General features: G+C 53.0%; 1 protein-coding gene across 3 annotated transcripts in view; it reads right to left on the reverse strand.

Annotated features, from left to right (window-relative positions):
- SMAD7 (SMAD family member 7) overlaps window positions 1-18,206 on the reverse strand; it is a 30,406-nt gene extending 12,200 nt beyond the window's left edge. Inside the window, exons 1-4 of one of the 3 annotated variants that reach the window (XM_006891703.1) lie at window positions 17,319-17,928; window positions 16,492-16,494; window positions 16,064-16,117; window positions 10,249-10,323 (exon numbers count right to left, since the gene is read on the reverse strand). In XM_006891703.1, coding sequence (XP_006891765.1) covers window positions 10,249-10,323; window positions 16,064-16,117; window positions 16,492-16,494; window positions 17,319-17,928 — 742 coding nt within the window. Of the gene's footprint in view, window positions 1-10,248; window positions 10,324-16,063; window positions 16,118-16,491; window positions 16,495-17,318 lie in introns of all 3 variants that reach the window. The other 2 variants (XM_006891702.1, XM_006891701.1) reach the window with 2 other exon arrangements.
- Between the last annotated feature and the right edge of the window lie 1,298 nt (window positions 18,207-19,504).

Raw genomic sequence — 19,504 nt, forward strand, 5'->3', positions numbered from 1 at the left:
AGCCCAAAATGCTAGCTAGAGTCACCAGTGGGCATCGGGGCACCGATGGGGTAGGATAAATGAAGCACATTTATGCTTACATGTAAGATTATCTACCTATCTCACTGTTATCAAAACAAGAGTCTTAGCTGACCGTCTCACCAGTAAGTTTTCAGAGGTTCTGAGGAGCACTGGAGGAAGACTGCCTGTCTTCCTCCTGCCAAGCAGCTGGTGAATCTGAACCACCGACCCTTGGGTTGACAGCACAATCGAATACCCACTAGGCCACCAAAAAGCAGCCTATTAGATTACTTCATGTCAATCCCGCACTGAGTGAGCCAGGGCCTCACACATGAGGCTGACACTTCAGAAACAGTCTTGAACATTGAGATGTACAAAATAAAAGGCCCTGGTGGCCTAGTGGGAAGAAGTTGCAATGCAATCCCAGAGGTATGTGGTTTGAATCCACCAGATGCTGTGCTGGAGAAAGAGGGGCGATCTCCTCCTGTACCAGTCAGATCCAATTTGATGGTACACACAAATAAAAATTAAAAAAATAAAATAAGGGAGCTCCGGTGGCCTAGTGGCAAGAAGCTGCACTGCAATCCCAGAGGTGTGCGGTTCAAATCCATCAGATGCTTCGCTGGAGAAGGAGGGGCAATCTCTTCCTGTACCAGTCAGATCTGATTTGACGGCACATGCACAAAAAATAAAATTTAAAAATAAAAATAAAAGGCCATAAGTTTTATCCCCAGATGGTCTTCAAAAGTTACAAAGTCAAGGGGAGCTCTGGTGGCCTAGTGGCAAGGAGCTGCAACTACAATCCCAGAGGCACATGGTTCGAATCCACCAGATGCTCTGCCGGGGAAGGAGGGGCAATCTCCTCCTGTACCAGTCAGATCTGATTTGACGGTACACTCACACAAAAATTTAAATAAAATTTAAAAAAAGTTACAAAGTCAAAACTCTTGAGTTTTTAAATGGTCCCACCTCCCTACTCGCTGTGCTTGGGAACCTTCCAAGGTTCCGTAGGATCCTGGCTGTGGTCCACTGGGGAGCCTGCACCCTGGTCCTGCCCTTCCTCCAGCTCTGTGCTCCCAGGTTTAAGTGAGTAGCAGGTCTGGCCATCTATTGCTGTGGGCTATTTCCCCATCAACAAACGAGCTGTAGAAAAGTGTGCTTTTCTCTCTCATTAATCCATACAATCAAAAAAGCAACAGGGGATCTGCCTGACTGTGTGCTCAACCACCCGAGATGTCCACCACTGTATCTCTGTGGCAGTGAGTGCCACACCACTGCCCACTCCTCTAAACTGGGTCTGTAGAGGACTTAGCTCTGTAACTCCTCCCAGCCTGATCCTAAGTCGAGTTGAGGCCAACTCCTTCCTGCACAGCTCCCTCCTCTGAGCCACCAGCAGACACAAGCCCTTACATCTACTGCATCCTCACACGGGATCTGGCATATAGTAGGTGCTCAATAAAAGTGTGTGACATCAAGTAAGCACAACCATTTTTACCAATGCACTGGGCCTGCGAGGGAGATCACCCAATAAGGTAAGCACAGGCTTCTTTGTGCTTTCTGGGTACTACAGTCCTCTCAGGGATCAGAGGTTTGCAAATAAGACTTTGGATTCCATAAGAAGGTGTTGTGAGATTGGGAAGAGGGACAGAAGTCTGCCATATCTTGAAGCAGAATCCTTGATGTGGTGGAAAAAATGTGAAATTGTTCACTACAGATTTTTAGTAAGTACAAGTTAAGTCCTTGCTTACTGGGTTAAGTTGACATGGTTTGTGTCTGTCAGTTTGCCATGTAGTAGAGGATGAGCAAACGGGGAGGGGGGCATCTCTGCCCAGGCAGGGGTTCATCTAGAAAGGCTAAGTTCTTGTGCGGGGCACCCTGGTGAGGTGGGAGGGCAGAGGCCTCTTGGGTGTTTCTGCCCCAGTCACCAGGGATCCCGAGAGGTGTTCCCCTGCCAGGCGCCAGCTCAACAACCTCTGTGGCACACCACCTGCCCACAGCGTTCTGCTCTGGCGTCCTGCTCTGTTTGGACAAGTTACCCTCACCAAGTGTTCAACAATGCTTTTACACACCCCAGGGCTCTTGTTGTGTTATGAAAACAAAACAAAGCACGCTAGGGGAAAAAGGCCAATGGGGAGGGGGTGGACTGAGTGGGGAACCAGCAAGCCACACACAAGCCTCTCTCTTTCTGGGCCTCATGCTAGAGAGGGCACCGTGGCAGCACTAGGCCCTGCCCCTTGCCCGAAGAACACAGGTCTGTGACATCACCAGAGAGGGGACTGAGAAATCCAGGTGAGTAAATACAAGTGGTGCTGACACATCAGGACAGCAACACCTTCTTCCTCACATGGCTGTAGCCAGCCTTGTTTCTGAGAAAACCTGCTGGGTGTCTGGTGGGCTTCTGTGGCCCTGTCCTCCTGGGGCAGAGCGATTATGGGACTAACTGCAGTCTAAGCTAGAACACAGCTGGGCCAGCCCGGGAAGGCCTGTTTCCTCCTCACCCTCCTCACCAGTGCTGTGGAAAGTTAAACTCCTGAGGCAATGTCAGTGGTTGGCAAACAAAGACAGGCCTGAGTTCAAGCCCACAACAAGCCTGCATGAGCCATGGACATTAAGGAAGACCAGTGCTGGGGTGAAAAGGCTAGGCGCTCCAGTAAGTTCCTACCTTCCATCACTACTGCTCCCCTCCTCCCCCCCAAAAAAGAGTAAATTTTTTGTTGTTGTTGGCTTATTTTTTTTCCAAGGTAAAACTAAGCTAATGACGCTGGGTGGGGCTCAGTGTTGAGGGCTTTAGAGCCAAACCAAAATTAGCTCCCAGCCAAGAACTGCTTGGCCTCACCATTTGGGGAAGGAAGCTGAAAAAGTCATGAAAGACTCTTTAGTAAACTGGGAAATAAGGCTGCAGTTAGCATTTCAACTGAAGGTGACCCTTCTGGTAAAATATTTTTTTAAATAATAAAAATAACATAAAGTTCTCAAACAGCCTCTTTCTTAAAGAAAATGGCCTGAAAGTTCTCGTGGGAGTGGAAGGGAGGAAGGAGGAAAAAACCCAAACCAAAACAAAACAAAACAAAAAGCCCAGGGGCTACCCTCCCCTCAAGCACCACCTTTCATGAACAGCTTTTTTTTCCCTCTAGAGTTCGTCTCATAAAAGGAATGATGCAATTTCCTGTCTTGTCCCAATGTTTCCTGTTAACTTACAAGGTGAAAGTTATCACCCTGTTTAAAAGGACTGTCCTCAACTCCACAGAAAGGTCTTCCCCCCCCCCACCCCCAGATCCCCTCCTCTTCTTTCACCAAATCTTTAATTCTTCAAGTAGAAATACTGACCTTTCCTATGGTTAAAAAAAAAAAAAACCAAAAGAGTTGGAGAAGATGGCCTCCTCTCTTGACGACAGATACTGCAATCTCCAGACCATTTCCACAGGAACTGGGTGAAGGACCCAGATACCCGAGGAGCCCACGGAAGGAGGAAGGCAAGGGCCGGGGGCCGGCGGAGCCCCCAAGGAGCCCATGTGATCAGGGGAGTTGTTGAGTACACAGTGCAGGTTGCTTTCGTGGTGTGTTAACCACTAAATTGAGAACTGTGTCTCAGCAGTTAATAATATCTCCCTGCTGAAAATAGCCGGGGAAGGAAGCCTCTCTGTGACAGTAGGCACGCAGCCAGCCTCTGGGCCGGCCATTCAATACTGAGCGGGAAAGATGGTACCGCCAGCGGTGACCTCCCAGTGGCCGCGGTACAGTATCCTCTCACCAGCTCCAGCAAAGAGACGGCACTCCAGGGCGCGCTCCCACGCCACCTCTGCAGCCCTCTGACCGCAGAGAAGACGGCTTGGCGTCCAGGGGTTTCTGGCAGCGGTGGCCTGAAGGGCCAGTGGGAGGGTTGACAGCACCCAGCAGGGCACAGGGCGGCCCCCCAATTTCGGGAGGCAGTCCTGGCCACAGCCTGAGTTGACCACAGTCACGGGACTGACCTGAGTCCAGGGATGAAACAGTAACTGGACTGAGAGGGCTCAAGCACACTCAATTCCCCCAGCACAGGGTCAGGCCGAGAGCGAGGGCATTCATTTCCTCTTGTCTCTGTAGCCCACAGGGGAAAGAGAAGGCTTTTTATCCAAAATCAAGATTGTGATAAGCACAATCTTTACCTCTAGGTAAAAGCCCCCAGACCCACAGATAGACCCCAGAGCTTGAGGGGTCAACAGATCTCAGGCACCCACCCACAAAGACATCTTGTCTTTCTAGTGTCCTTCTCTTCTCCTCGGTCACTCTTTTTTTATGGAGAATTCAGATATTTGCATGCACTGAGTAACTACTTCACTTTTTAAAACAACTTGTGAGAAGAAGCTCATAACTGACCACTGGTGCATTACCATGTCCACCTAGTTCACTCACAATGCCATCCATACACATGACATCACTATCTAGATCCAGGAGGCTGTCATCACCCCAAAAGGAAACCCCATACCACGGGGGGGTCGGTCCACTATAAAACGAAACAATAAAATAAAATCGAAGAGGGTGCAGAGAGATCACAGCCTCTCAAATACTCTGTCCTCCAGACAAAGTCTTCATTTCAGAAGCGGTGCAGTAAGAAAGGTGTTCGATCTTGTTCCAGGTAGACCCTGCACAGCCACTGAGAGAGTGAGATCCAGTCCGGGTGGAACAGACTCCTCTATGCCCACAACAGCAAGTCCCAAACCTGTGCACTGTGTAATCCCCTGGGCCCGCTGCCGGCCACTCATGACTTACAAGGTCTCAAGTGATTCTAAAAAAAAGTTCTGCGGGCACCATGGCTAAGAGCTTGGCTGCTCTGAGAAATGTCAGTGGTTCAAATCCACCAGCCGCACCTTGGGAGGAAACTATGGCAGCCTGCATCTATAAAGATGTTACAAACCCTGGGGCAGTTCCACCCTACAGGGTTGGCTTTGGCTCAAGAGCAGTCAGTTTAAGTGTTGGGAAGTGACGGGCAGTGATTCCACTGTGCAGGGGAGTCTGGGAACGCTACCCTACACCCATGTTGCTAGTTGGGTTTTTCTTTTCTCCGATCATGTAAAGAACTCACCTTTGTGAGTTCCAGCTTCACAGTCTGGACAAGTGATGCAAGTAGTCATGTAGTCATAAAGAGTATGATGCCAGTGCAATGGCCACAAGGATGGAGAAAGCCAAACATGATCACAAATTGTCTGGCAGGTCCTCCCCAGTCACTGGCTCAGGGCTCATCAGAGATGATGGCATTTGTCTACAGGTATCCCAGACTGATTCCGCTTAGAAAGACATTTGTACGTGTGTGTAGAGATGGGAAATGGGGCTGTTTAGAAAGACGTATGTGTGTGTGTGTGTGTGTGTGTGTGAGAGAGAGAGAGAGAGTGTGTGTGTGTGTGTGTGTGTGTGTGTGTGTGTGTGTGTGTGTGTGAGAGAGAGAGAGAGTGTGTGTGTGTGTGTGTGTGTGTGTGAGAGAGAGAGAGAGTGTGTGTGTGTGTGTGTGTGTGTGTGTGTGTGTGTGTGCGCGCACGCGCGCTAATGGGGCTAGAGTGCTAGTGTGCAGCCAAGAGGCGCCTGGCCTTCAGGTGCCTCCACGCCCTGGCTGGCAGGTCGGTTCCGCCCCACTGACAGTGAGCGAGGCAGCAACCCAGCTAGTCTGGCCGGCAGAGCAGCCCCAATTGGCTCCAATGCTGTCACCCTGGGTCTAACCCCTACCCGACTACCTCATTCTTTCCAGTCAGCCTTTCTCCAGGTGAGTTCATGACCTGGGGCACTGCACATGAGGCGGGCACACAGCCTGAGCTGCTGTGCCTGGCTGGTCCTCACCAGGCAGTGGGTGTGCTCCAGGTGAGCAGGCCTTAGCCCCGAGTCATGACGCTGGGATATACAGTGAGGTGGAGGCTGTCACAGTGGCCTTAGGGATGGAGCAGGATGGTGAGGAGCTCCCCTACAGGTCCGCCATGTGGTCTCCCTAGCCTGTGGATGAACTGCCAACCCTCTGGCAGAAGGGGTCTCAATGGACCCACAGACACAACAGATGCCCAGGCCCAGGCTCCCTGGTCACTGACACTATCAAGCACCCAAGCCAGACCATAAGTAACTGTAAACATACCACTGAGTGACATTCCTTAAAACAGGATGGAACAATCTTCCCCAAGCTGTTTGGTTTGAGCCCAAATTAACTGTGGACTGAGCCAGGACCCACATACTCTGAGAAGGAAGAGAGGTATTTTTGACGGCTCCCTTCTGAGCTAACACTGATGCCAGCAGGAATCGGAAGGACATTCCTGGAGTGGATGGTGACGAAGGCCACACCCAACACCCAGACCTGAGAACCCAGACAGAAGCCAGAGTGGAATCTGCCAACGTGGTGTGGTGGGACAATGTCACTTCAAACATAGTCCAAGAATTGAGGTTTCCTCAAACCCCTGAGATGTCGGTACGTACTTAGGTCCCACTGCCGCCCTAGTCCCTCTTTGAATTCCGAGCTGGTGAGTCTTTTGATGTTTAAATAATGGCAAGTGGCTGCTGGCCTTCACTCTTGCCCAGCCAGCTCCTGGCTGGCACACAATATGCAGCCAAATAATTTAGAACTCTTAAGGGTGGGGATGGCCTTTCAACTCACCAAAACGAGGAAAGCAGAGGACCCCCCCCCATGGATGAAGCAAAGGGGATAGCTCTTCATCTAATCAATGATACAGAGAAATCCATTCTACTCCCACCAGGGCCCAAATCCCAGAAGCTTCCCACAAGGCAGACTTCTCAGTGGGGGCCATGACACTTGTGTCCAGCCTATCCCCAGGAAGGACCCTGTTTCAAGGCTTTCCAAAGACAGCCAGAGGCAGTCCAGATCCAACCCACTCATTTCACCCTCTGCCCCTAAAGTCTTCTACCTCCTCCAGGGGGCTGCTCTGACATCACCTCGAAAAGGACGCCCTCTGTGAGCCTGCTGTGGCACCTGCGTGACTGCGTGCCTGCGCACTGTCTATCTGTCTGTCTGGGCACGCGCACCCACGCGCTCAGGCGCACCAGCGCACACACGTGCACTCGCCGAGACCGAGCCATCCATCTGTCTCCGAAAGCCGGCTGTCAGAAACGCAAGTACAATCTCCTGGAACCAAATCCCTGCCTTCTAAAAACGTCTTCCCATCCGGGGAACCAAGTAGGGACGGGGTGTGGCCAGACAAGCCCGAGGAGGGGGCTGCCTTGAGGTTGCCATCCCAGCCGCTCTAGGGGGGGCTGCTCGGGGCACAGGCGCGCCCTCCCTGCCCCCTTCAAGGCCAGCCCTGGAGTCCCCCAGCATCTCTGGAGGGGCATTCGCAGCCACCACATTTTCACATTCGCCTTCTCTCCCTCCCCTTTTTCCTTTGCCAAAAGAATTAAGGCCTGGCTCCGCTGCCGCCGACCTTCCTCCCACCCTAAACTGAGCCCCATTCATGAGGCGGCTAGAGCCAGAGCAGGACAGGAAGGAAGCGGCACACGGGGCCTGTGAAAGAGACACTCAGATCAGTTATTTCAAGGGGGGAGAGGAGGAACCCTGCGGGCCTGTTCCCTGCGCCCCACTTTGAGGCCCCCTTGCCCCCCTGCAAGGCAGCCCAGCTCCCACCCTCTTGCTCTGCTCACCCCTTCCTTTAGCCTGCCCGGCCTCCTTCAGCCACCCCAACCCTCTCTGGGGCCACTGGCCTCATCCTCTCAAAGCGGACACGCCCTGCCTGCCTCCCTCCCTCCCCCAGAAAGATCAACTTCTGGAAAGGAGGTGGCGGTCTGGGCTCTGTTTGCAAAACCCTGTGCGCTGGACCCATGCCACCAAACCCCTCAGAACAAAGGGTGCAGACCCGGGGACCTAGGTCTCCTCGGTGCAGAGCCCCTGCCCGCCCAGCCCCTGTAACCCCTCCACTTCCACCCCAACTAACAGTTTCTGCCATGTCCCCACTCGGCATGTCATTAATCCGCAGCTCCAGTTCCAAACGGAAAGAAGAGCGAGCTCCAACTTTGAAGCCCTGGGAATTAGTAAATCAAGAGCTAAAATTCAAAACAAATGCTCTTTCATGTGGAGGCGGCTGGGTTTTTTTTTCTTTTTTTTTCTTCCCCTCTTTTTCTGTGCAGTTTTGTTGAACCACGAGATGCTCACAGACACACACCACCCCTTCCTAGTGGCCCCTCATTAATCTAAATGGCTGCAATTACCTGAGGGTAGAGGGGAAGGGACTACCTCTAGCTTTTCTCTAGAAAAGATTTTGGGAACAGAAAGCCCATCCTTGTCAGGAGGGGCTGCGTGTCCACACACCTCACCTCTCCCTTCCCTCCACCCCCCCCCCCCCACTTTAGCTCTTGGGGACGGTATGTGAAAAGGAGTCACTGTGGCCAGGTTCGTCATTTCCTCCAGCCAGAGGAGACAGACAAGATGTTATCAAGAAGACAAACCTCCCCGAAAAAAAGCCCCCTTTCAAAAGCTACCACTTCCCTTGCTTATTTCATGTGGTTCAGAGAAGCTGGGACTCCTCCCAGCACACTCAGGATTTTAAAAATACAGCCCTCTAAGAACATCCTGACTGTGTTAGCCTGCCTTTCCTCTCCTTGGCCCTGGCTCCTTCAGAACCACACTCAGCCTTCGCAGAAAAGATGCCATGCACCCACAGAGAGTGACCCCATTCACCCTCCGACAGGGACCACTCCTCCTCTCACCCCCACCTCCCAGGTCTCTTCCCCCCACCTCCCTCAGTTCACATCAGAAGGTCTGAGTCAACAATAACCTGAGATAACAGCCGGAGTATATGCCACACTGAAATGAAAACAAACAATGTTCTCTCCCTAAAGACATCTCAGCAAGCTTAATTCCTGCAGAGGAGCCTGGGAGGGAACTGTCCCCACATGAACACAACAAAAAAATGCTTGATTAGTCAGACAGGTCAACTCCCAAGACCACTGTCCCCTTAACCACAGTCTGACAGTGTCCATTTCAGCTGCCATCATTACATTCCAACACCCAAAAGCAAGAAATACCAAAGACCAGAACCTCATGAGAAGAAGCTTTTTCCCCCTTTTTCTTTAAGATTACTATCCCAGGGGAGCTCTGGTGGCCTAGTGGCAAGGAGCTGCAACTACAATCTCAGAGGCACACAGTTCGAATCCACCAGATGCTCTGCCAAGGGAAGGAGGGACAATCTCCTCCTGTACCAGTCAGATCTGATTTGACGGTACACTCACACACACAAAAATAAAATTTTTTTTTTTAAAAAAAAAAGATTACTATCCCTCAGATCCTTTTCCGGTTCATACACGTGACGACTGGGAGTTCATACTTCTATATGACATGTGCCACCAACTAAACCTTGTTACGACATAGGCACACTACCCATCTGACATGAGAAGAAAAAAGGAAAAAAGATTACTATCCCTCGCACTTCCACTCATCTTTGGACAATCCAGTGGGATCAAGGTGAGGAGAGGAAAGCACAGGTGGAAATAAACAGTCTTTAGGAAAAAACCAAGGATCTCTCCACCTCCCACTTCTCCTTCTAATGTGCTTCCTTCTCGAAGTTTCTCTCCCTCCTTTCACGTCCGTCAGCAGCAAGGATGCTCAATACCCTCCATTCTCACCCAATCCCAGAATCCTCCTGGTTTCTCTCCCTCCTTTCATGTCCTTCAGCAGCAAAGATGCTCTCAGTACCCTCCACCTCATCCAATCCCAGAACCCTCCTGAGGCACACTGGCATTGCAGGCCCTCATACATGGCCTCTTGGGCCCTGAACTCCCCGCCTGCCTGGTATGAGCAGTTACAGCTCTTGTCAGTGGAGCCTGCCACCCTGGTCCCCACAGAATGCCACTGAGCCTTGCCATGGATGTGCATGGAAATTAAAAAGTCATCTAGTTTAAACCTTCAGCTCATGACTAGGATCTATCTTCCACAAGTCCTCAAAAGGAAGATACAGCTCCCTCTAGGCCCTCTACCCACAGTTTAAACATATGAGATGAGGGCACCAGTGTCACCAAGTAGAAGCCCTTCAAGCCAGGAGCTTCCTGATACCAATGACAAGCACTTCACAGCAGCACACACCTGGCCCCCATGCTCTCTCATCCAAGAAGCAGGGCCTCGGTGGAGAAAACGTGGCAGGAGGACACGCTGAAGGCCACCAAGTTACCAAGGGTCCATCCAATTCAAGGTGTGTGAAAACAAATTCTAGAGCCATCGAGGGCGGGAGACATCTCCACTCCACCAGCCTCCCTTCAGAAGACTGTCGAGGAAACAGGAAAAAAGGGTCTTACCTGAAAGCCCCCCAGGGGCCAGATAATTCGTTCCCCCTGTTTCAGCGGAGGAAGGCACAGCATCTGGACAGTCTGCTGTGGATTCAAGAAGATAGATGAGTAAATAAATGCATAAATAAATAAAAATAAATCAAAACGCCAAGATTAATTCTGAAGCACATTCTAGGCAGCATTAAAGGTGACCACACATTCCAGGCGGCTGACTTGCTGCTGGGACCCTGATTATTAATGGTCTTCTCAGGCTTCGCTGCCCATCATAAGACAGACCACAGCACCTTGTCACCAGTCTGGGCTCCAGGCAGCCAGTTAATCATTAGTCAAGTTGGGCTCAATCACAGACTGGCTGGAATGTCTCTTTTTATTACAAGTGGCCCATTGAGGAAACCAGGTAGTTCCCAAGGTCAAAGCGGGGTTTAGGTTCTCTACTTTCTCAGCCTGGCGGCTGTCTTCCTCCCCCACAGCTTTTCCAGAAAACAATCATGGGCAGAGCTTGGCTGAACCAGGCAGCAGGCTGTCATTCCCACAGATAATGTCTTTGCGTGAATAGACCTCCCAGTTCTTAAGACTGGCCCTCAGCTGCCTGGCGTAGTTTAAGTATATAGCAAACTACTTCCATCTCAGGCCTCGCTCAGTGGCTTTCACCCAGGTATACAGGTGTGTGTAAGGAGGTTTGGTGGTGCAACGGATAAGCAAGCACTCAGATGCTAAATGAAAGGCTGTAAGCCCACCAGCCCCTGGAGCTCTCTGTACCACACAGTTCAAGAAATCCTATGGGGCAATTCTCAGTGACATGAGGTGAAATCAACTCAATCACACACAACACACACCTACATAAAGTCCTGGATGGTGCGAAAGGCATATATATAACTCAATCACATTTCTATTTTGTACATTCAGGGTCACCAGAGAATATTTCCAGGAGGGAAAGCGTTCTCCCTCCTCTGAGGCCTCGTCCACCCCCCATCTCTGGAAGCCTTCCCAGAGGCTCCCTGCCCTCCATTTCTGTAAAAATCTTTCTGGCACCAGCACTTGGCATTTTGTTCTACTGTCACAACAGATCTTTCACATTCAGATCCTATCTGCCCGAGCTACACTATAAGCTTCTCTTCAACTTCTTGTCACCCTCAGGTGCTCAACACAGTGACCTAACTGGTAATTCAGATCATCTCAATTCCACTCAAGAAACTGACTTCATTCATGCCTCCCTCCGAATGATTTAACCAACCAACCAACCAACCAACCACAGCCTACGAGCTACATCTAATTAGTAAAGGCACGAAATACAAATACACAAAACCACACTAACTTGTCATTCGCTGTTGCCAATGCCAATAAAGTCCAGAGAAATCCTACTTCAGGAAAGGTGTGCCCCAGCTCTGCGGCAAACATGCTAGGTTGGATGTAATCTAAGTACAGCAAAGTACGCAAATCTCAAGGATGACTCAATCCAGGGATCTAGAATCCTGTCCACCCACCCTAGAACACAACAAGAATGTGTCTGGAATGTGTATCACCAGTTTTCTGTTGGAACTTGGGTACACTGGACAATGTGGGGGCCAAATTAAAGACCAGCCTTGAGGCCAGTACCTCATGGCCCATTGGTGTTCTTCAGTGGCCTTAGCTGCCTCCTTTTACTGATTACAGGGAGGGTGGTGGTTTAAAAGGAGTCCCAAACAAACCCCTGGACTTCTCAGGAGTCTCTGTAATCCCAGTTCTTCCCTCACTGGAACTCTCAGAAATTCTCTCCCAGACTGGGGGAGGAACTTCTTAAGAACTCTTCTGAACAATATAAGGAGGGATAGGGACGGCGGAGGAGTGGTGGCACAGGGCAGAGAAGACTGTGTAATCTTGTTTTATCAGGGTAAAGTATAATTCCTAAGAGGAATATACAGTTTTAAAGGATACACTTCATCAAATAGAAAACAATGGAGGGAGACAGGAAATGGAACTACTTGTTAAAGGTGGATACCCTGCACTTTCTCAAACTTCTTTGATGGTCCTCACCATGTGCAAGAGATAGGCTTCTTAACCCTGTCCTCCACCCAGCCATCCCTAAATGGAAGACACCCCAATATTAAACAAGATGACTTAGCCACAGCCACGCCCCTCCGAGCCCTGGCGGGTGGAATCCCAGGGGCAAGGTGTTTCAAAGGAAGAGCCCGCATCTCCGGGCAGAGCAGGGACCACATTCAGGGTGTCAGCCGTCTCACATCAAAGGTGCGCCAGCCCCGCGCTGGCAACCACAGGCGGTTTTATGAAATGGTTCTCTGCCCTTCTGCAGCGCCTTTGATCTCAGAGGGCTTTACAAACATTAATTAGACCTCCCTACCACCCCTGTGAAGTAGCAAAGTATACCTGTTCAACATGTAGCCAGGTAAACTGAGGCGTCGCTGACTGGCCCAAGGGGCCACCCAGTGAGCTGGGCTACACCCCAGAACTCCTATCCCTCAGCTCTTCCTTCCTGGTCAGGTTGGCGTCCCAGCCCTCTTCCTTGTAGGCAGCCAGTCTTCAGCTTCCCGACTGGCCTCCAGCTAACCCTAGGTAACCCTAGGTTTATAAAGGTCAAAGGGGTCACCTCTCAATCCCTCACCCACAGACAGAGTCTGCAGAAACAGTTGTCTAAAAATCAGGGTCTCTGCTTTAGGCCTTGATCTCCCCATTCCCAAGCCCAAGCTGGCAGACACTCAGAAGTTCTAGTCATTCCTGGCTCTCCCCCATCACTATTACCAAACACAGCTAAGTATTAGGTACTACGTTCACTTCACTCATTCCTTCTTCCTAGCAGCTCCAACCAAGCCCTTGACTGGAGTCAGCTGGCTTCTGGCGACCCCGTGTGCAGAGTAGACTTACTCCATAGGGTCTGCTGGGCTGTAATCTTCATGAAACCCAGGTCTCCCCCCGACACCCAGCACCACTGGATAGACTGGAGCCATCAACCTTTATTTAGTTTGGTACACAAGTACAACTTCTGTGCCACCCAGAGGGAGGGCCCTATGCAGAAGAGTGAGCTGCTGAGAAAGAGGCAGAAGGTGACGTTTTAAGGGAGACAAGAGTCCCAGAGTTTTCTCTGAGGAAGAGAATACTTCCAAGAGAGCCAGGATATTCCTATCAAGTTAGTTCCAAGGTTCTTAAGCACCGGTTGAGACAGAGGAGTGACACCACCATCACCCAAGGGGCCTCAAAGTGTCCCAGCTCTACCACAGCCCAGAACTCAATGAACCCCGGCTTACTTAGAAGAGGAAACATTATCTTGGCTGATGAATAACTGAATCAGTGAATGAATGCATACCTCAACGAGTCTAACCCTCTCATCACCAAACTTAAAGCAAGGCTTGGAACAGTTGAGTGGCCTGATTTAAGAGACAAGGACAGAGACTTCTCAATCTGCCAACGGACACTGGCCACCTAAGGGAGCTTGACCCAAGCAAGCAAAACTCGCCCAATACCTCCCCCTGCCTGTTGCTCTTCAAAGGTGTCAGACCATCAGATCCAGTGAGAGACAAGAGTCCATATAGCAAGTACCCAGCATCCCAGATGTGTCTAACACTCCTCCCCAGAGGACCCTGTGCAATGTGACCACACAGCATCCAGCTGCAGGGTCTCCTGAAGGCTGAGGTGGGGTGGCTTAGCCATGGACTACTGACCTTGAGCTTTCAAGCACCTCCAAAGGCTGAAAGGTACCAGGTGCCAGCCCCCTTCTTATCATCTCTTCCCAAGAGGCAGAACAGGGCTCGCTCAGTTGTACAACTAACTGATCAAGAGTTTAGCTGCTGTCTACTGCCAAGTCTCTTCTCAACCAGTAACTCAAGACCAAACATTTTACCAAGAGCTTAGGCACTTTAGAATGTCAGTGCTAATCCAAATTAGCACTCCTATCTACAAGGTGGGGGTGAAAATCTGGATAATAACTCACTTAGGAATCTGGTCTTGGTGCCCCGAGCCTCAAAGGCAGTGGGTGACAGGAGCCTTGGCTTCTCAGTCCCTCTCAGAGCTCCTCCAGCCTCCAACCTGACTGCCCTCAGAGAATTTCTTTCACAAGGGCTTGGCCTGTCTTTACACAACAGGGTCTTCCCCCCGCACCCCCCCTCTTTTTTTTTTGTTTCAAACAAAATGTTTTGGGTGAGTAACCAGCTGTCTGAGTTTCCGCTTGACAGGTTAATCACTTCCTATTGGTTGAACAGGAGGACTTGTTTCCCCCCCTGGAAATGGCACATTCCTGTCTTTGTGGCTTCTCTGTTTACACACATTTTGCTACCTAATGTCAACACTTGCTAATGAATAAATATATCACTCTACTCTCCGAAAATGAGGTCCTGGCCTGGCAGAATGACTGCTGAAATCCTGCTAATAGATTTAGCCCAGCATCTACCTTTGCAGGAAACCCGAGACAGCGTGGTCCTTCCTGTCTATAGCTTGAGGGGATTCCAAAGCCAAGAGACCTCTTTCTCTATTATTCTCTGAAGGAGAACTCTTGAATTTGTCCAAGGACGGAAAAACCAAAAAGAGGGCAGAGCTAGAGCTGGGTCCTTGGAGGACTAACCTCTTGAAAACCTCTCCAGCTTCTTATTTAAGCCCAAAAGCTCAGTCAAGTGAAGCTCTGAGAAATGAGAACTTGGGCATTGTTGCTGGAGTGCATTCCCGCAAGGAGATCTGGTTAGCTTCTTATTAATGACCATTTATCTGCTGTTTTGTAAACTAAAAGCAAAACATCACATGTTTTGCAGGCCAATTATTAGCAGGCAGTGGGGCAGGCAGGATCACCCTCTCTACCTGAAGGGGAGGGGGGGCAGTCCTGGGAGGCTAGGCTCAGCACAGGGCTTCGGTTACACTGTTCATTAAAGTATTTAATTTATGACAACGCCCCAGCAAAACTTTTAATTAGTGGAGGGGAAAGGCCCAACAGTCAAAACCCAGGAGGCGGAAGGACTTGTACAATTCCTGGAGCCAAATGGTGCCCAACCGTCCACTTCTTCTCCCAGAACTTTGGCAAAAATAAATAAAAAGTGCCACCACCCGCCAGCACCATTCTTTAGCAAATCGGCAAAAGTTGCAAGGCTTACTTACTACTTTGGGACAAGGCATCTCTCAGGGTCAGAAGGGGATCTTGGAAACTGGGGCTCCTTTTCTCTTGAGCTGCTCACTTTTGCTGAGCCCCTCCCCCACTCCCCCACCTCCTGTTAAATCCACTGGGTGAGGCCCTGCTCTTGCAGCCAAAAGTTGAATGCAGACAACCGGACCGCAGCAGGGCTGGAGCCAGCTTCTACTGGCTTGTGCCCTGGCATCCCTAACAAAGCAACAGGCAGGCTGCTGAAAACTTTCACGACCCCAAGCAAGAATTCAGAGAACTCCGGAGAATGGTGGCTTGCAGGAAACAAGAGCTACTAGGCGTTCAGTTGCCTCAGCTCTCAATGGCTCGTAAGTCCTCCCTTTCCACCCATTAGCCACTCTTTCCCACTGCCTCTCCTGGCACTCCCAGACAAGTATGAACACTTTCCCATCAGCCTGGCCTCTTTGGCTCCCCTGTCCTGGGTGCGTGGATCAAAGCTCCCACTGCTAAGGCTGGGGCAATTTCGGTCATGGAGTGCAAGCACATGAAGGGACAAAATGCAAAGCACATCTCAGAGACATCTTTGGTTTAAAACAAAATCCAATTCCAACCAAAACTCAGAGAAAAATCTGTCGAACTTCCAAGAAAACACATAGAAAAAGCTGTCCAGCCCGCTGCCCGCCCGGGATTCTGGACACTCTGGGTCTAGGCTGGGGGCGCGGGAAAGGGGGGGATAGGGAAGAGATATTTTTAAAAACAACTACTCACCAGTTGGTTTGAGAAAATCCATCGGATATCTGGAGTAAGGAGGAGGGGGAGACTCTGGAATTTAAAAAGTAAGAGAAAATAAAGGCCGAGCCATGAGAGAGAGATAGAAACTTATGATAACAGAGGCATTCTTTGAGCCCAACTGTTTGTCTTAGCTGTGGGGGTTGGAGGCAGGGCCGCGAGGCGGTGATTGCCTTGATATTTAGCTGTCAGATAAACAAAAGAGGCCGCCTGGCGCCAGCCGCGGCGCTGCGCTCCTCCACGTCTGCGGCCGCCGCCGCGCTCGACCAACCCGCCTGGAAAGCACCGGTCCGGACCCAGCTCGGCCCGACCGCGCACCGCACGGGTCAAGGGCAGGGGCGTGCGCCCAGGCGTCCTCCGGGCACCCCCGCCGCCCCCTGGGCGCAATCCCGCTCCGCCGGAGGCACTGGCTTCCTCTAGCCCAGCCCACCCGGGAGGGGAGCCCCAAAAGTATCCGGATGAACTTGAGAGGTGGGGGTGGATGTGAGCCTGCCGGGGGTGGACGTATGCAACGCTACCACATCGTGAACCGGGCGGTGGGAGAAGGAGGCCGGGAGGATGAAGGGTCTGAGTTGAACAGCCCAGGCCCTGGTACTGCAAAGGGCAACAACGTCCCCAAAACTCTGGGGCAAACAAGTCTACAGTCGGTCTAAAATGTTCTATTCCGGGAAGAAAGCAAAAATCAGGGAGCCCCCACTTTGTCTGCTCTCTTTCAGCCTGGGACTGGCAGAGTTGAGGTGAGGCCTTCCAACCGTCACTGCCCCACACAGCCTAGCACCCCAGACCGAATGGCGGGCCCCATGCGCTCGTCGTAGCTCTCCTTATTTACTAAAGGAGAGGAGACCTCGCAGCCTTTACAAATGCTCGTTCTTGCCTTCCTTGGCGGGCTTGGACGGAACCCGACTCAGCCACACACCTCAATGCCTTTCCGGGTACAGGAGAGGCGGGACCGCCCCTTTTCTCTGCACCCCCTTATTGGTGCAAAAGTGGGGGTGCCCGTCTTCTACCTGCATGTCTGTTAAGGTGGCTTGCAAATGCAATGTCAAAGACCCCCTCAGGGCAAGAACCTGGAAGGGAAGCCCCAAGGACTGATTCTCTCCCTCCTCTGCCTTTTCCTCCACTCTTCTCCCAGGACGGAAAGCACACTTTCCCCCAGAAGAGGTAGCGGCATAAGCACGCGGAGCAGGGGGGCTCTGCGCGCAAGGCTGGAGAGGGTGGTCGCAGAACTTCTTACCTAGTTCGCAGAGTCGGCTAAGGTGATGGGGGTTGCAGCACACCAACTCGGGGTTGATCTTCCCGTAAGATTCACAGCAACACAGCCTCTTGACTTCCGAGGAATGCCTGAGATCCGGCCACCTGAACACTTTGCACAGCAGGAGGGGGAGCGAGTAGGCCGAGGGCGGCTGCGCGGGCTGCGGGCCGCCGGGCGCCCCCGGGCCCAGCCTGCAGTCCAGGCGGCCGGGCAGCAGGAGGCACGCGGTGCGGGTCCCGCCGCGGGACTCCACGGCCTGAAGCAACAGCTCCAGCTGCCGCTCCTTCAGTTTCTTAAGCACCGAGTGCGTGAGCGCCTTCAGATCCGCCTCGGCGCCCGCGGTCGGGCCGGCGCCCGCGGCGGGGGGATGGGGGTGGTGGTGACCTTTGGCACCTCTGACCGCCTTGCCCATGCAGCAGCCAGCCCTGCCCGCGCCGCCAGCCCCATGCGCTCGGCTGTCCGTCGCCCCTTCCCCCCGCGGCTCTCCTCCGCCGCTGCCGCCTCCCCCCGCGCCCTCCTCCTCGTCCTCGCCGCCGGGCGCACGGCTCCTCCAGAGACGCCGGACGAGCGCAGATCGTTTGGTCCTGAACATGCGGGGAGAGGAGGCGAGGAGAAAAGTCGTTTGCCGGCTAAGGAGCGAACATGACCTCCGCACACCATGAAGAAGTCGGGCGCCGAGTTGGGGCAGCAGGCGCAGGCGACAACAGCAGCAGCAGGGGCCCGGGCACGAGCGGAGGCGGCCCGAGGGGCGCTCTGTGGCATGCGCCAGTCTCCCGGAGGCCGAGGCGCGCGCGGGGGCCCGGGGGCTCCTGCCGGGGCTCGGGGGCCTGCGCTCCGGCTGCCCCACCCCGCGCGGCCCGCGCCCTGCGCGGCTCTGGGGCCCCGGCGCGCCCCGGAGGAACGCGGTCGCCGCTTCCCTGGGGGCGACCGAGCTTGCTCTCGTCGGCGCCTCCCGAAAAAGAGGCCCCCACAAAGCGACTCCCGAGTGTCGAGCTCGCCAGCCTCGGCTTCCTACATGGAATATCCACAGGGGCAAAAAAACCGAAAGGCTGTGCTGTTGGAGGGAGGAAAGAGGCTCTTTGCCCCTTGCTAAGCAACTTAATTTGGGGGTGGGGAAAAGCAGGCAATTAAAAAAAAAAGGCAGGCACGGGATTTATTTTTTTCCCTCTATATCCTTAGTAACCGGATCTCCTCGAATTCCGTGCACACGAAGACTCAGAGGAGGGGGCCGAGTGGACTTCACCCCGCATGAGATGTCTGGCGAAATGAGGCTCTCTTAAAAAGCTAAGAACCAAAAAAATGCAAAACACCTCCTCGCACCCCACGTCTAGGGGCGTCCGGTTAGAGTTGAGGTTGAAATAAAAATGTTTACAAAGTAGAACAAGATGTTTGAAGGGGTGAAAAATCGTATCCACGAGTTACATCCCCCCTTCTTTCCTTGCAGAGCCCTGCTGGTCTTCCTCTCCTTTTCTTCTGCCAGGAAAAAAAAAATCGTGTATTTTTTTAATCCACAGAAAGCTTTGGCTCGATGGCTCCAATCCTCCGCATCTGGGTATTCGAAAGGAGTCTGGTCTTGCCTCCTGCGCTCCCGGGGGCCCTCGGCGGGACTTCCTCGGGCTGGCGGGGGCGCAGGGCAGAAGATGCTGCGGCGGCGGCTGCGCCTGGCTGGGCTGACAGCGCGGGGGAGGGCGGCGCGGCGGCGGCGGGGCCCCGGCGGGTCGGCGCGCTCTCGCCCTCCCGGGGCGCAAGCTGCTAGCTCAGTGCGGGGGCTGCCGGCGCCCCCTCCTCTGACCGCGGCTCCCCGCTGGGGCTCCCCGCATAGGCTGCTCGCCCCGACTCGGCGGCGGCAGGAGGCCCCGCTGTCCTCGCGCCGCCTCCTCCTCCGAGTCTGCTCGTCGCTCCCCGGAGCCTCCTTGTCCCCCGTCCGCCCTCTCCTGGCGCTCGGATCCCGCTGCTGCCGCCGGGGACTCGCAGCGCCGCACTCCGGGACTCCGCGGCCGGGCGCTGGGCGGCTCGGCGCCGGCGGGCTGGCTCCGTCTCGGACAGCTTTCTCCGGCGCGGCGAGCGGACCGAGCACGGCGCCCGGCTGGCTCGGCTGGCGCGGATCAGGGACAGGTTCCTCCGTGCGCCGAGCTAGCGAGCGAGTGTGCCCGAGGCTCGCAGCCTCC

This window comes from Elephantulus edwardii, unplaced genomic scaffold, assembly GCF_000299155.1.
Source record: "Elephantulus edwardii isolate Elephantulus edwardi_28Jun2011 unplaced genomic scaffold, EleEdw1.0 scaffold00103, whole genome shotgun sequence".
In the NCBI taxonomy this organism is placed as follows: Eukaryota; Metazoa; Chordata; class Mammalia; order Macroscelidea; family Macroscelididae; genus Elephantulus; species Elephantulus edwardii.